General features: G+C 51.2%; 1 protein-coding gene and 1 long non-coding RNA gene across 2 annotated transcripts; one reads left to right on the top strand and one right to left on the bottom strand.

Moving 5' to 3' along the window:
- Positions 1–1,901: 1,901 nt before the first annotated feature.
- LOC109459676 (uncharacterized) lies at positions 1,902–3,556 on the bottom strand. Its single transcript, XR_012494058.2, has 2 exons — positions 3,449–3,556; positions 1,902–2,247 (listed from the first exon to the last, which is right to left on the bottom strand). It is a non-coding gene; the product is annotated as an uncharacterized LOC109459676 (long non-coding RNA).
- On the top strand, positions 3,472–15,820 carry TNFRSF1A (TNF receptor superfamily member 1A). Its single transcript, XM_019754367.3, has 10 exons — positions 3,472–3,933; positions 10,451–10,604; positions 10,844–10,972; positions 11,173–11,322; positions 11,502–11,580; positions 13,623–13,690; positions 13,815–13,928; positions 14,234–14,262; positions 14,452–14,686; positions 14,825–15,820. The coding sequence occupies exons 1-10, from the start codon at positions 3,895–3,897 to the stop codon at positions 15,130–15,132; spliced, it is 1,305 nt and encodes a 434-aa protein (XP_019609926.3). The 5' UTR covers positions 3,472–3,894; the 3' UTR covers positions 15,133–15,820.
- Positions 15,821–15,960: the final 140 nt, after the last annotated feature.

Genomic DNA, 15,960 nt, shown 5'->3' with positions numbered 1-15,960 from the left:
TGTCTGGAGAGATGGAAGGGGCACCCTGAAGGGGGCAGGGCGTGGATGTGAGTTCCTGGGACTCTGCCCAAGCTCCCAGGAGGTCCCGGAGTGGGGGGCAGACTCCTATACCCCTTGGCTTCGCTATGGAAGTGACCATTCTTCAGGGGCCTTAGGAGAGACAAACTGTCCTGCTAGTCCCTCCATGGACGTTACTGAGCATCTGCTATGTGCCCGTCACCATGTTAGGGTGGGAGGACACAAACATGGGTGCTCCCCTCAGGAGACCTACGAGGCAGTGTTTGGGATAACTCGCCCTGTCCTTTGTCTGAACCTCCTTTTCCTTCCTAACTTGAGTTGCCATCAGCAGTAATCTGCCACTCCATTTGCTGAGCACCCACGACTCACCACCCAGCTGCAACATAACATCCTCATTTGCTCCAGCTCCCCACTCGCTGTTCGGTAGTGATGGAGAAGGATGAGACTCAAGCTAGAGTCTTCTGGACCCTCAAAGCTTTGTATATTCTCGTTCTTGTATCATTATAGAGAGAGCAGCAGTTGGAATCCTCCCAGCTCTTAATTGAGGGATGTTGGAGTGGGACCCCGATCTTTGGACCCCTGGTTCCTTCCCCCATTCCAGCGTCAGACCTGCAACCCAGAAATTACCCTTCCTCGTCATCTTTGGTGTCACGTCCCTTGCTGCCCTGGTATTGCTCCCCTCAATTACCGTCTCCCTGTCCTGAGGAACCAAGTGAACGTTGGGGAAAGAGGAAGAGATGGTGAAGGGAGTGGAGAGAGAGATAAAAGGTTGTGACCAGGAACTGATGTGCTTTCTGACTTCCCTTTCCTAGACTCAAGTTGATGAGGGGAAAACGGTGGGGTTACAACAATTCCTTTGTCAGTGCCCTCAGGTTCAGCCTGCGCTTGTGTGCTGTCTGTCACAGCCCAGCCTCAGCCCTGTCCCACCTGTCCCCCGCTCCCTCTGCCTCTGGCTCAGGTGGGCAGGACCTGCTGGACAAAGCTGGATGTGCTATGGATGGCAGCGATCAGCTCTGGTCCCCCTTCCCACCTGGAATTCTCTTGACCTGCTGCATCTCCACCCTGTGGTGTTTCCGTCTCTCCTTCCCTTATCTATACGCTACCCCTAGACCTTATGGTCAAGAGTTAGAATCAGAGTGTTAGAGAAGAAAGGGTTTAAGTTGCCTCCTTTTCCTTATTGAGGTTAGCAGGTGAAGTGACCTGTCCAAGTTTATGATTCTTACAGAACCAGCCTGGGACTGGGTCACCTTCTATGACCCACCCTGTCTCCTGTGACGCATGGGCTGGAACCAACATCACCCTGACTCGGAGTCCAGTGCCCTTATGATCACTCTGTACTGCTGTGGTGTGTGTGTGACACACACACTCCCCCCCCCACACACACGTGATGCGGGAGGGGAGACTGCTATCTGAACCTCTTTTCTCTCCATCCTTACCTCTATAGACCCTAACAACCAATTCTGTCATCCCCAGTTTGCTCCTATCCAAGTTCTCCATCTCTCCCATTCTCTCTCTCACCATTATTTTCTCTTCTCCTGGAGGGATTATGGTCATATCCTTACCTCCTCCGTGAGACTAGTTAGCTTTTCATATTCCTAGATTTACCCATCTCTCACCATATTTTTAAAACAGAATTTCATTGAACAATTTAATGCCACATTTCTCAAAACTTTAAACTTATTGAGTAAATAAGCATTTATCCTGAATAATGAGAGATTCTCCTTTTGTGCCAGGCTATGTGTAATGGCTTAGACAGTTGGCATAGACTATTAAAAATTCCTTGTAACATTAAAAATAGGACATTGAAGTTGTTATTCATTATTAATACAAACTACTAATATTGCTACCACTTATTGAATGCTTAATATATGGCAAGCACTTGCTAAACACTTTACATGCATTTAATTATCAATGCATATGATGTGAGGGGTACTGGTGTGTTCCCCATTTTGTAGATGAGGAGCCTGTGGCCCTCCTTGCTTCTTCACGTTGGAAACTGGGCATTCTGATTCTTGCACTTTATTCCAGTGATTCTGTTTCTTCAAGAGCTCTGCTTTGGGTCCATTGCACTGCACTTGCAGGCTCCCTGTGCGTTGGTGCAGGTGAGCTCCTTCCTGTGTGAGTCGAGCTTCAACTCTCCAGTTCTTCAGAAGCTGGAGGATGAGGTAGAGTGAAGTCAGTCCAAGGTGGGGACATCCAAACTCCACTCTCATCTGTAGATGCTCTGCTCTTGGGATCAGAGAGGGATGGCCAGGAAGAGCCAGGTAGGGTAGACTCTGGGGTGTGGGGTCAGCTGGTTGGATCAAGGGGAGAAGGGACCAGGAGCTCTGATTCCAAGTCACAAAGCCCTTGGACCTCATTCCTCTCTGGTCTCCCTGCATTTCTAGCAACCTCAGCATCTGGAGGACCCTGGGTCTGGGCTGGGTATAGGGAAGGTCATTGTACCCAGAGAATATTTGGGTGAACATTGTACCCTTGTTATGGGATTCACTTGGGAGATGTCCTGCACAAATGGGGTGGCATAAAATACCAAAGAGAAAAGGTGTGGGGTTGGACTCAAAGGGACAGATAAAAAAAGTGGCCTTGTGTCTATTGTAGCAAAATGAGCCCTTGGATTGAAGTCTGGAGTCGGGGGTTTCTGCTGGCTCTGCGGGGAACATGGCATGTGTGTCTCTCGGCCTCAGTTTTTTCATCTATAAAACAAGAGTGGTGCAGTAGATTATCTTGAAGGTCAGTTTAGGTTGGTGTACAGAATATCTGGAGAAAAGGCACTGGGAACTATAGTAATATCTGATTGAGATACCTGTAATTCTGAAAGCGTTTTCCCAGGTCGGATCTCATTAATCCCCAGGGCATTACTTTCCCGTCTCAGTGGGCTAGGTAGGCATTGTTTCTCATATAGTAATGAGCTGAAGTGCAGTGGAGGTGTCCAGCCGGAGGTCCCACCATTGTTTGGTGGCAGAGCCAGAATCATCAGCTGGGGGACCCAGCCAAGCACAGACTGGATAAGAACTAGATTGGGGGGAACTGGGTATGAGGGCCCCAGAAAGGGCAGAAAACTAGGGTTAGGAATTACTCTGAGGTTTGGGTTGGAAGGGTAAATCCCAAGAAAGTAGGAGCTACTCAGTGGAGAACTTGGGAAAAGGGAAGAGTTACTAAGAACACCGAGTACTTGTCATCTATCACACACTTCTCTGTCCTGTTTCAATAAATCCTTACAGCAACCACCTGAGATAGGTTCTCTCCATTTTACAAACAGGAAAACAGGCTCAGAGAGCCTAGGTTGTTTGTCCAAGACCACCCAGTTGAAAAGTAGAGGATCCTGAACTGGAACCCAGTGAATTGGACTCCAGAGCCCTAGGTCTTTCTATTGCTGTTCCTTTGGGAACGGCCAGGTGATGGGAATGAGGAGGGAGGGGGCTTATTGTACCTTGGTGATCGGTTGGGAGTGGTAAGATTGGTGGTTTCGGGAGCACGCAGCAGGTGGATCCAGGACTCTGGCCTCTGAAGCTCTACAAAGGGTTAAGGAACTTTTGCCTCCTCCCGCCTCGTCCCGCCTCCTCCCCCAAGCTCTTCCTGTCCCGCTGTTGCAACACACATCTGCCACTCTCCCTAGCCCTCCCACCTCCTCTTGCCTCTTAATTTCCTCGGAGTTCTCCGGACTCAGGCTCTGGTTCTGGCCTTCGGGGTTTGGGGCCTCTGGGACCAGGCCGTGATTTCCATCCCAGTCTCAACTCTTAATGGCCCTACCCAAGGCCTAGGCTCCACTTGGGACCTCCTGACCCGCTCATCCCGGGACTCTTTCGCTGCCACTGCGCCAGCCGCTGCCACTGCCTGAGTCCTGATGGGGGAGTGAGAGGTCACAGCTGGCCGGACATGGGCCTCCCCACCGTGCCTGGCTTGCTGCTGCCACTGGTAAGACCAGGGACAAGGGCCGAGTGGGCTGGTGGGCAAAGGGCACCGCGGGCCGCCGGCCGGCAAGAATGGGCCTTTGTCGGGAGAGGGCCGTGACCTGACAGAAGCCCAGGTTTCCCTCTTCATCCACCTGCCCTGAGTCAGGGGCAAGGGAGCAGTTTGAAAGGCATGGAGTAAGAGGGAGCCCTGGCCCCTCACAGTCTAGGAAGTTTGCTGGGGGGCTATGGGGAATCTGGAAATGTGGGGGCAGGTGATGGCCGAGGGTGGGGCAGATTTGGTAGGGAAAGTAGAGGAGTGGAAGAAGGACGCTTAGTCCTCTCAGAGTCCAGATGATTCAGAACTCGCTCTGTCCCTCTGGTCAGCGGGTTCGCCCAGGAGTGGGTTGGGCTGTGGGGCGGTGAGGCTTACAGTGGGCTCTGGCTGAGCAAACTCCTGCTGGAGGGCAGGAGCTGGGTGATAGTGAAGTGGGAAAACTGAGTCTGGGAGAGGAGGTGACTTGGTGGGATAAGCTTGGGGGGCCGTGTGGTGGGGGCTATTTGAGAGTCAAGTGGGAAACGAGGTAGGGGCAGGGCAGCCCAGTGGAGAGCGTTCAGTGCTCTCCTCAGGCCCAGGTCTCTCACTTGGGGGCATTCAGCAGCCTCTGCTTGTGACAGCTTCTAGGCAGGTGGCCTCTGTTGGATCCACCCTCTCTGGGTAGCTAACACCACCTCCACCTGGACAGGGACCCTGTGCCTGTCCTCCAGCCCTTCCCCAAAGCCCTAGACAACAATCCCTTGGTTTCTTCTACAGCTCAATTTGGGGAAGTTGGTAGAAAGTTGTTTTCGTCACTGGAAAATGTCCCTTTCTCTTGCTTCAGACGCGTCAAGGTATCCTTGATCTCCGTCGTGTCCTGGCATCATCCTGGCAGATCCCTGAGCCCCCTCCCCTACCTAGCTGGGTGGATTTCCCAGCCTGTGTTGGCCAGTTTCTTCTGATTGCCTGGCCCACCTGTGGCTCCCCGACCTTTCCTCTCCTCAGGGTGTTATACTTTCTCTCCCAGGAGTCTCCTCAGATACTTTTCAGACTCTCCTTTTTAAAACCCTTTCTCTCTAGTTCCCTCTCTGCTCGACTCCACATTTCTAGACCTTAATTCCTCACGCAGCACCTCTCTGTATCATGTCTCACTGTTCTTCTGGTTCTCCCACCTTATCTTTTCTCCCCAGCCCCATCTTTTCCTTCTCTCAAGGATGTCCTCTCCCAGCCCCGCCCCCATCCAGTTGCCCTGCCATCTTATTTCTCTTCTCTCTTTCCTTGGAAGTGGATCACCTGGATTGAAATCCTGGCTCTTTCACATACTCGCTGCCTAAACTTGAACAGGTGATGTAACCCCTCCATGCCTTCCTTACTTTCCTTATCTCTAAAATGAACATAATTGTCATTACCTCATAGTGTTGGTTTTTCCCCCTCCTAATGTTGTTTTAAAGAGTAAATAGATTGATATATATATATATATATATATATATATATATATATATATATATATATTAAGTGTTCAATGTACTAGTGCCTGCTCTGTGCTAGACACAGGAGCTGGGATTACAGCAGTGAGCAAAATCGCTGCCCTCGTGGCGTCTACATTCTAGTGTAGGAATAGGGTATAGCAAATAGAAAGCACTCAATAGAGGTATCTTTTATAGTTAGGGTTAGTATTATTGTTAGTAATTACGTGGTGTTTGGAAAACAGAGGGTATGGTAGCCTGAACAGATACAGCAAAGTGCCTGTGGGCTGGGGCTGGAGCCCAGGTTGGGGTATGACTGCTAAGGGAGCCACCTCCGCCTGGAGCTGGAGGGGAGACGAGGTATGCAAGGTCTGGGTAAGGCTCACCACTCAATGGACAATACACAGCACACACTGTATATGTGGCGGGGGTGGGAGGGGCGGTGGTAGTGGGGAAGAATACAGGAGAGAACGGGACAAAGCAAACAGGACTTTGTTGCTCTCCAGGAGCTTACAGTATAGGAGCCAAGACAGCATCCAGAAAAAAATGATTTCAGAGAACAGTCTGGAGGAAAATCCCCACAAAAGCATTGTGATGTGGTGCCTTGGAACACCGATGGGAGGCAGAGCCAAGGAGGAGAGAGCACCGTGCGGCTGCCTTTTCTTGCTTAGCAGATCTCAACTCCAGTGCTCCTGGAGCGCTCCCTGCACAGAGCGCAGAGCCTACAGTTGACTGTCTCGGTCCCAGCAGAGAACCCGTGAGAGCATGAGTGGTGTATTTCATCTCTGCCTCCCTGGCAGCCAGACTGCTCCTTAATTATTTATTGAATGAATAAAGGAACAAAAGATTGTTCAGATGGGATGAAAGAGGAAAAGCCTCATAGAAAAGTGGATTTGGAGCTGAGATTTGAAGGCACTGACTGGCAGGGTGGCTAGAAAAAGGGAGACTGGTTTGAGGGAGAGCAGAAGAACAGAGAGATGGGTTTTGTGTTGGATGAGTGGTGGTAAGAAGCTGAACACTTTGGCTGGAGTGGATGGACCATGTTTAGGAACAAGAAGAAATGAGAATGAGAAAATTGGAGAAAGTGGGGAGGGGATGAAGAGAAGATCTTGAACATGGTCCCAGGTAGAGGACTTCATTCATTCATTCATTCCATTCATTCATAAACGGTTCTCTGAGGGTCCACTGCATTTGGGAGCATGTGTTCAGAATAGCAGTGAAGTACCTCTGCAAGAACTCATTCAGAAAAGCAGTGACCTGTGGAAATGATGTCGAGGTCAGATCCTAAGAGCAAGATTCCCACAATTGCAGTTGCAAGTTGAAGCCTGAACACAGATAGGGAAGTCTGTGGGATGTGTTGGAGCAGGAAAGGGGCTGGGCAATTGGCTGGAAGGCAGTTGGCACTACTCCAGGCATGTGGCATGGACAGAGGGAAGACGGGGAGATCACAGAGGAAGGACTGGCAAGAAGAACTGACAGACTGTCTGGCAGCAGGGATGGGGGTGGGGCCCTGAGGAAAGAAAGGTGGCAAACGTCTTGACACTGGTGCTGAGAAGTTGGTGGTGTGACATTTGTCTAGGCCAAGCGATTGATGAATTTAGTTTGGGGCGTGTTAAGGGTCCAGGGAATAACCAAGCGAAGTACGCATCTAAACGCTAGAGCAGAGGTTCTCAAACTCTTATCTTTCGTAGGTGCTGCTTTTACTTACTAGTGACTCTCAAAGGGAGAGAAACACTTGTCCCCATCTCTCGTGAGAGTGTTCGTGTGTGTGGGATGGAGGGGGCGGGGGTTACTTGGAGAGCTCTCCCCTGGAGATAAATATATTCCCACCTTGGTGGGACACTGACTCCCTACTTCCCTCTTTAGAAATCATTGGCTTCACCTGGAATGGAAGACACAACAGCCATTAGATCAACCCATGAATCCATGTTTATTTTGCTCCCCCAGTTCTGGATGCTGAGAAGATACCCAGGAAGATAGGATATTATCTCTGACCAAAACACTCTTTCTGATCTCTTAGAGAGTTTGTGGTCTATTGGGAAGATCATATCTCCTCACCCAAGATAATTATATTCAGAGCCAAGAGTAGATATAGTTAATTCATGTTATTAAAGTTCACAGGAGGCTGAGCGTCCAATAAGCTTGGGTGGGGGAAACGTCATTAATGGAGGAGAAGCTGTCATGAGCTCCCCAACGATTTTCACATTAAAATGAACAAACACATTTTAATTTAATGGACACATGTATGCGGGGGAAAGGAACAGCTAAGCCATCCTATGAGGTGGCTGGATCAGAGTTAGACCACAGGGTCACTTTCCACCCCCTACCCTACGCTGCAGGCCCAGCACAGGAAGTCACACTTTAAAGCCTCCCCAGGCGGAAGTTGTGGGGGAGTTGGAGGGGTGCTGGGCCACCCCCTCAACTGTCTCTCCACAGGCACCCCAGCTTCCTGCCCTTCCCCTGCTCCAGGTGACAGGCAATCCGCCCGGGGTGCTCCGAGCTCACCTCCTGTTTCTGCTCTTTTGCTGCAAGATTCAGCTGCTAAGGAGGTGCTCACCAGAGCCAGCCAGAGCCAACGAATGGTGCCCACTGCTGGGGGCCGTGAGACACCTGGGCAATAGTGCTGATTGTCTCACATCCCTTCTGCTTGTTCCCTTCCTTTTGGAAGTGGGTGTTCAGGGCTCTGGAGTTTTTCCTGTGCTGCTGTTGGGCCTGGGGGGAGGGCTGAGGAGACTCAGAACTGGCCTTATTTCCTAAGGATTGTCTGGGACTCCAGGGAGGTCCCTAAAGCCAGTCCAACTGGCCAGAACCAGCCAGGCTGTGGGAATGCAGTGAACCCGGCTGGGAGGAGGGCAGCCTTGGTTGGCTTCCTTCTTGAATTGGGGAGTGTCAGGGGGCTGGGTGAGAAAACAGGGACCCAGTTTATCTGTGGGGACTGGTTGAGGAGGAGCCAGGGCGGGGCCTAATCTAAAGGAAGGATGCTGAGGGGTGGGAAGGAACTGAGTAGCCCTCAGGGAGGGATGGGTAGTGACTTAGTGGGAGGAAGTCAGGGGGTGAGGGAGACTTCCCTTAAGGGATGGAATGGGAGAGGGGGCCGTTTCCCAAAATACGTGGGCCCAGTGGGACAGGGGTCCATTGCCTGGATCTTTTGAGGAGGAGAGAAGGAAAGACAGATCTAAAGGGGGTTCTATGTGGGGATTGGAGGGATAGACTGGCCCACAGGAGGAAGGGATCCCAACTGCTGGCTGGTCCCTTCAGTGTTTATGCTGACTCATGACCCTTAAAGAGCTGGGGAAGCTGCTGGTTCCCTCTCCCCTCCCCCAGATCTTCTCCCTCCCTCTGGCCTGAGTCACTGGGCGGAGCTGCTGGGAAAAGATTTCCCTTTCCCGGATCTGACTTAACCCCCAAAGTGCTGTAGAGGGAGGGGACACGTGGCCTGAGAAAGCCTCTCTCCCTCCCTCCTGGGAAGTTTATTTCTCATAGGCCATAGGTCCATGAAAAGCTCTCCCCCGACAGGCAGTCCCGGAACTGGAGCCCCCCACTTCTTCCCGACTCTGTCTCTGCTGGTTGGCTTTGCTCCCAGCCCCCCTGGATGGAATGCCCAGTGCCCATGACCTTAGGTGCTATGCGCTCTTCTCTTCGGGGAAAGCTCTTCTTTCAGGATGGGAAGTTCTTCCCATAACCACCCCAAACTCTTCCTGTTGCCCTGGAAGCCCCGGTCCTGTTCTCAGGAGAGATGGCACAGTGCCAGAGTGGGCCAGGGAAGACTGCTGCCCTCTGAGTAGAGGGGTGCACCCCTGCAGGGATTGCTGCTGTGTTTCTGAGTGTGGCTTCCCGTTTGTGGCTGAGGCTCGGCCTGCATCTCCCAGCGGGTGACTCAGGGTGTGACCTGCCTTTCTGCTGAGATGTGGAGCCATTGTGGCTGCAGGGCTGTTGCTGGGTGGCTGCAGGCTGCTACACCCTCCTTCTCAGGCTGGGGTTTCTGTGATCTGTTGCTCCCCAACGTTTAAAATACTTTGACGACATCCTCTTATCTTTACATAAAGCGGCTCTTCTAGCAGAGAAAAATAATCAAGGCCCAGGGAAAGCCAGCAAGATGCTGGTCAAAAAGCAAAGAGCAAAGTCTCAACTCTGGTTGGAGTTCAGCTCTGACTCCTGGCTTTGCTGTCCAGGCACCTAAACTAGAACTGGGCAAGTGATTCAGCTGCTGTGGGCTTGGCCTGAGGCTGTAAAACATGCCTTCCAGAATGCCCCAGTGTGCGAAGAGCTTCAGGACTCCTTGGCACGGTCTCAGCTCCTGACTTGATGGTCACTTGCGCTGGATCACCAGCCTCTGGCCAGCTCTAGTTTCACGTACATGGTTTGCCCACTCTTGCCCCCACTGAAACTGTCAACTGCCGACCCCATCCCTGACCCTGAACTTCCCCTTTTACTCCCCTCCCCATTTGCCCTGGCCACCCTGGGGTATTTGTGCAGATTTAGTGGTGGAAAGGGATGCAGAATAGAATCTGAGGGTGGGATCCTGGGTGAGGTTTTGATACAAATTAATAAATAGACTTTTCCTTTGGCTTCTGGGCACTCTCCAGGAACGCTGCCCACAGGGACATCACTCATCTCCGCTCAAACCTGATTTCATAAAGAACTTTTTATTGGCATAACATAATACAGGAAAGCACAGATCCCACCTCCGTGGGGGTTCACAAAGTGAACGCATTGGGAATGCAGCACTCAGATGGAGAAGCACCACCCCAATATTTAGGGCTGCTTGTTGGGAAGGGCTAGAATGGAAATAACCTATCAGTTCCCAATAATAAAAACAAAAACCTTTCCTTAAACATCTGCCTCGTGTCCAACACTATTAGCTGCCATGGGGAAATCAGGATAAAATAGAGCCAGGCCTGGAGTCTACCAGCCTTGAGTTGAGGGACATAGAACAATTAGCACACAGGACAAATAGAGAACAATTAAGTATAGATTGCATGGTGCCACCTGGCCAAGCTTACATCCTGATGAGTCCTCCTGTACTGATTCTTTCCCAGGTGCTCCTGGCTCTGTTGGTGGAAAGATTCCCTTCCGGGGTTACTGGACTGGTCCCTGACCTCAGGGACCGGGAGAAAAGAGACAGTATGTGTCCCCAAGGAAAATACAGCCACCCTCAAAATAATTCCATTTGCTGTACGAAGTGTCACAAAGGTAGGAGGAAGTGGTAACAGTGATCTCCTCAGGTATGGGGCCCTGCTACTTCCTTTGCTTTTTCCAAATGTTCTAGAACTTGGGGTCCTTGTCCCCAAGTCTGCTTCTCCTGGGCTGGGATTTTCTTCCTCCTTTCCTGTCCTAAAGATTTCAGAAAGGTAGACCAGGCTCTTCTGCTTAGCATGGGGCTCCTTCCTTGAGCTCTTGGCTGCAGCCTGACCCAGACACTCCAATCACAGGGACCTACCTATACAATGACTGTCCAGGCCCAGGGCTGGACACAGACTGCAGAGAGTGTGAAAACGGCACCTATACTGCTGTTGAGAACAACTTCAGACAATGCTTCAGCTGCTCAATATGCCGAAAAGGTGAGTCTCAGGAGAGGGCAAGGGCTCTAAACAGGATGTATCAAGTGGGCATTGAGAGGGGTGAGCGTGCCTGTCCACCTGTGAGGGTATGCAAATCTGTGCTGCTGGGTGTGGGCAGGAAAGCATGTGCATCTGTGATAGAGTGCATGGGTGTGAGTGTGTGTTACAGAGCTTAATACTCCATCTCTTCCCCTCACCAGAAATGGACCAGGTGGAGCTTTCTCCTTGCACAGTGGACCGGAACACCAAGTGTGGCTGTAAGAAGGACCAGTACCGGAAATATTGGGATGACAATCTTTTCCAGTGCAAGAACTGCAGCCTCTGCATCAATGGCAAGAAGCAAATCGACTGTGAGCACCACTCTCCCGACCCCAGCCCCCTCCTCACTGCAGGGGCAGGCTCTTTCTCAGGAGCAAGGTCTATCCTCCCCATTCCCGCAGTCTGTGGGAGTGCCTCCAGTCTGGCCATCTATCCCAGCCCCTCCTGGCTCTTCTTCTCATCCTCAGCTGTGCTGCTTCTCTCCCCACAGGCAGTGAGAGACAGGACACCATCTGCACCTGCCACATGGGGTTCTTTCTCAGAGAAAATAAATGTGTGTCCTGTGATAAGTGAGTATCTCTGCAAGCTGCTGAGCACTGGGTCGGGGCATAGGGAGTGATGGGGTGGCTGTGGTGAGTCACCAGCAGGATGAGGGGGACACGCAGGGTGCTCTGGCTCCTACTGGGTGTCTGACTGGGAGACACTTCATATCACGATACCAGATAGTCTGTCTCTTTTCCCCCCAACTTGTTCGTCAAATGTTAAATATGAAGAAGCCTTTGGGGATAGAGGCTTATAACCCAGGGACTTGTAGTTCTTCTAACTTAAACATTCAGATTATTATTATTTTTGCATTAAGATTCTTGGGTGACAGGGTCTACTATTGATTCTAGAACACACTTTTACATCTATGAAATCAGACTGCATCTTACAACAATTGATGATGTATCATGGTTTAATTGGCAGGGGTGTGTTTGTGTGTGTGTGTGTGTGTGTGTGTGTGTGTGTGTGTGGTATGCAAATAATGATGCCTCACTAGTGATGGCATCTTAGGTTTGATGAAATGTGGTATGTCCTCCCCGGTCCCTTTGACCAAGCCTGCTCACTCCTGGCTCCATGGAGGCTGCACGTACATTCTCGCTTGTAAGGAAGAAACTCTGTGGGCCCTAAAGTTGAACTGATCTCTGCTTAGCCACTACTGGCTGTGCAACTTTTGGCAAGTGACTTAATGTCTCAGAGCCTTAATTTTCTTACCTTTAAGCATAATGACGTGCACTTGGAAGTTGTAAGAACCACAAAATATAGCTACAAAGTGTCTGACAAGAAACTACTTCCTTCTTCCTACTAAGTTTTGTTCTCCTTGAAAGAGCTTTTATACTCATCCCATGTAATTCTCATCATGAGTTTATGAGGAGGGTAAAAGTACCTCTTCCTGCTTTCAAATTCCTGCAGATAACTCACCTTCTCAAGTTCCTGCCAGGCCTCCCATGTAGTTCTGATCGCTCCATACTGCCCAGTGACAGCTCCCAACGTGGAAAGATGTGCTTATGATAGTGTGCTCTCTGGTGTCCCCCAGCAATATGTATTTTTAAATTTTTCACATGCATGCTTGACCTCTCTCTCAAAGTCACGTGTTGTCAGCAGCACTGTCATCTTAAGAAAAAGCTTTTTAACTTCTCTTTGCCATAAGATTCTCATCAGTAGAACAATGATAAAATAATTCAATGACAACTACTATTTACCGAGCACTTACTATATGTCAGGCATAATTCTCTCACTTAATCCTCAATCCTGACAGGTGGGTAGGGTCCCTGTTTTCCTGATGAAGAAATTGAGGCATACAGGTTAAATGACTTGGCTTGGAATTACACTGCTAGCCAATGACTGGGGCTGGAATTTATACCCTGACCCTGACTGCTTTTTTTTTTTCTTTTCTCCAAGTTAAGTTGTTGTTCTTTCAATCTTAGTTGTGGAGGGTGCAGCTCAGCTTCAAGTTGTTGTCCTTTCAGTCTTAGTTGTGGAGGGTGCAGCTCAGCTCCAGGTTCAGTTGCCGTTTCTAGTTGCAGGGGGCGCAGCCCACCATCCCTTGCGGAGTCGAATCGGCAACCTTGTGGTTGAGAGGATGCGCTCCAACCAACTGAGCCATCCGGGAGCTCAGCGGCAGCTCAGCTCAAGGTGCCATGTTCAATCTTAGTTGCAAGGAGCGGAGCCCACCATCCCTTGCGGGACTCGAGGAGTTGAACTGGCAACCTTGTGGTTGAGAGCCCACTGGCCCATGTGGGAATTGAACAGGCAGCCTTTGGAGTTAGGAGCACGGAGCTCTAACTGCCTGAACCACCGGGCCGGCCCCCTGACTGCTTTTAAGTCTTTCTACACAGCCTCTTCAAGATCAATTCCAGGTCTAAACTAACTGATTCTGTGATTAACTTATGTTTCATTCCTTTGCATCAATTCCCAAGATAGGTTTAATTTCCATTATATATCAAGAGATACCTAAAATATTGATAAAGCAAAGACTTTCCAACAATGTCTTCTTTTCTTTTTCTTTTTTTTGAACCCGTGTTCCTCCTACGGGAGGGCCCCTATTCACCATTGCTCTCTGTTCTTTTAGCTGCAAGTCAAACACGGAGTGCGAGATGCTGTGCCCATCTGGATCTTTTAAGCCCTTTCCGGACTCAGGTGAGGAGAACTAACCCAGTGCCCACACTCACCTGCCCTCCGCTCATCTTGCCCCTGAGCCCACCCAGCCAGCCCTGCTACCTCCTGCAGCTTCTCCTCTGACCACAATCTGCTCTGTCTCCAGACACCACGATGCTGCTGCCCCTGGTGATCATCTTGGGTCTCTGCCTGTTATCCTTCCTGTTCCTGGGTGTCATATTCCACTTCCCACGGTGGAAGCTCAAGCTCTACTCTATTGGTGAGTGGGGCCTCTGGAAGGAGGAAAGGGTGCTGGTGGGGATGTGGGAGGCGGCTGGGTGGTTAAGACGCACCAGCCTGGAGGGAAACGAGGAGCATCCCCTTAGTTTGCGGCAGCAACTCGGTTGGCAGGAGATGGTCCTGGATGGCTGGTGAGAGGTCATACTGTATCAGTAATTCTCTTGTCCTTGGGGCCACATATGCCCTGAAGCATGTCACCACAAGTCCCCGGGGCCAGCCCCAGCCACAGGCACCAAGACTGAGAGAGGAAGTGAAATTTGTGACGTTTTGTTTCTTTTTTCTCAGTTTGTGGGAAATCAATACCTACAGAAGAGGTAAGATGAAGCCAGGGGCCTACCCCCAATCTTCCTTCTGACTGTCCACTGCAATCTTGTAAGACCCAAATCACCGGGAATCACCCTTGACCCTCCAGCTCCTCTAATTCCCTCTAGTTCCAACCCCATCCAGAATAAAGAGGGTGGGATGTTTTTCCTCTCCCCACTAATGCTATCTTCTTTTTTTAGGGGGACCCTGAGCTCCTTAACCCAGCTTCAAGTTTCAGCCCCGCCAAGGGCTTCAGTCCCATCCCCAGCTCCACCTCCATCCCCAGTCCCAACCTTAGTGACTGGTCCAACTTCAGTCCTGCATCACTCCAGAGAGAGAAGGCGGGCCCCCTCCCCACAGCGGCTCCAGCCTCCACCCCCATCCCCACCCCTCTTCAGAAGTTGGAGGACGGCGCCCGCACACAGCGCATTGACAGTGAGCACCTGGCGGGGAATCCGGGCTGGGGACACAGGCGGGCGGGGCTCTTAGAGGGCGCGTTCGTGGGCAGCAGAGGGGCAGGGCGGACGGGGGCACGGAGCCGCACCTCCAGGCTCTCTGCCTGCTTCCTCGCAGCCGACCCGGCAACGCTGTATGCGGTGGTGGATCACGTGCCCCCGTCGCGCTGGAAGGAGTTCATACGGCGGCTGGGGCTGAGGGAGTACGAGATTGAGAGGCTGGAGCTGCAGAACGGGCGCTGCCTGCGTGAAGCGCAGTACAGCATGCTGGCGGCCTGGCGGCAGTGCGCGCCACGACAAGAAGCCACGCTGGAGCTGCTGGGCCTTGTGCTCCGCGACATGGAGCTGCTTGGCTGCCTGGAGAACATCCAGGAGGCACTGTGTGGCCCCACCTCCCTCTCAGCCTCCTCCTGCCTGCCCAGATGAGGTCATGCCTCCCGGAGGGGCCTACCCTGAGGACAGCTGCTCTCTGCCCCAGGGCGCCCCAAGGACCTTGCAAGATGCTTTCTAGAGCTCCCTTTTTTATGGAGAGGAAGGGTCTTGGAGGGGCAGGCATGAGCTAGCAGCCACTTGGCACTACTCCCTCAGTGTATATAGTTTTTCTCAGCTGTCTGAGCACTGCAGAGGGTCAGCTGTGTGTGTGTGTGTGTGTGTGTGTGTGTGTGTGTGTGTGCGCGCGTGCGCGTGCGCGCGCAAAAAAGAGAGAGAAAGAGAGAGATAGAAATAGAGAAATAGAGAAACAGATAGATGTGATGTGTGTGACTATGAGCGAGGCTGAGTGTATCAGGAGCCCAGGAGGGCACTTGTGGAGATAATAGGCGCCATACCTCATTGTCTGTTTTGGGCCTGGAGGATCCAACAGGGCTGTTTAGAGGCCCCTGGCTGGTCCCTGAGCCTTTTTTTTTTTTTTTTTTTTTTACAGTTGATAAGCAATCTTTGTATCAATTATGTTACACTAATAGAAACTTGGCACCCTTTGTCCCCTGCCTGGACAAGCACAGAGTAAGCTGAACTGTCCCAAGGCAGGGACAGCACAGAACAATGGGGCCTCCAGCTGGAGCTGTGGACTTTTGTAAATACACTAAAACTGGGGAATTAAAACTCTGTTTCTGGAGAGAGTGGTCTTTGTGAGTGGTGGGTGGAAGCCTGGGGCAGAGCGCTGGATCCTGATGGGGGGGATGGGAAAAGCCCTGAGCTAGGGTCAGATACCCCATCACCATGATGCCCAATGACAGCAGTAGTCTGTGCTCACTT

This window comes from Rhinolophus sinicus, chromosome 1 (genome assembly GCF_057876585.1).
Source record: "Rhinolophus sinicus isolate RSI-liver-muscle chromosome 1, RSI-T2T, whole genome shotgun sequence".
In the NCBI taxonomy this organism is placed as follows: Eukaryota; Metazoa; Chordata; class Mammalia; order Chiroptera; family Rhinolophidae; genus Rhinolophus; species Rhinolophus sinicus.
This window is presented reverse-complemented; position numbering and strand designations above follow the sequence as displayed.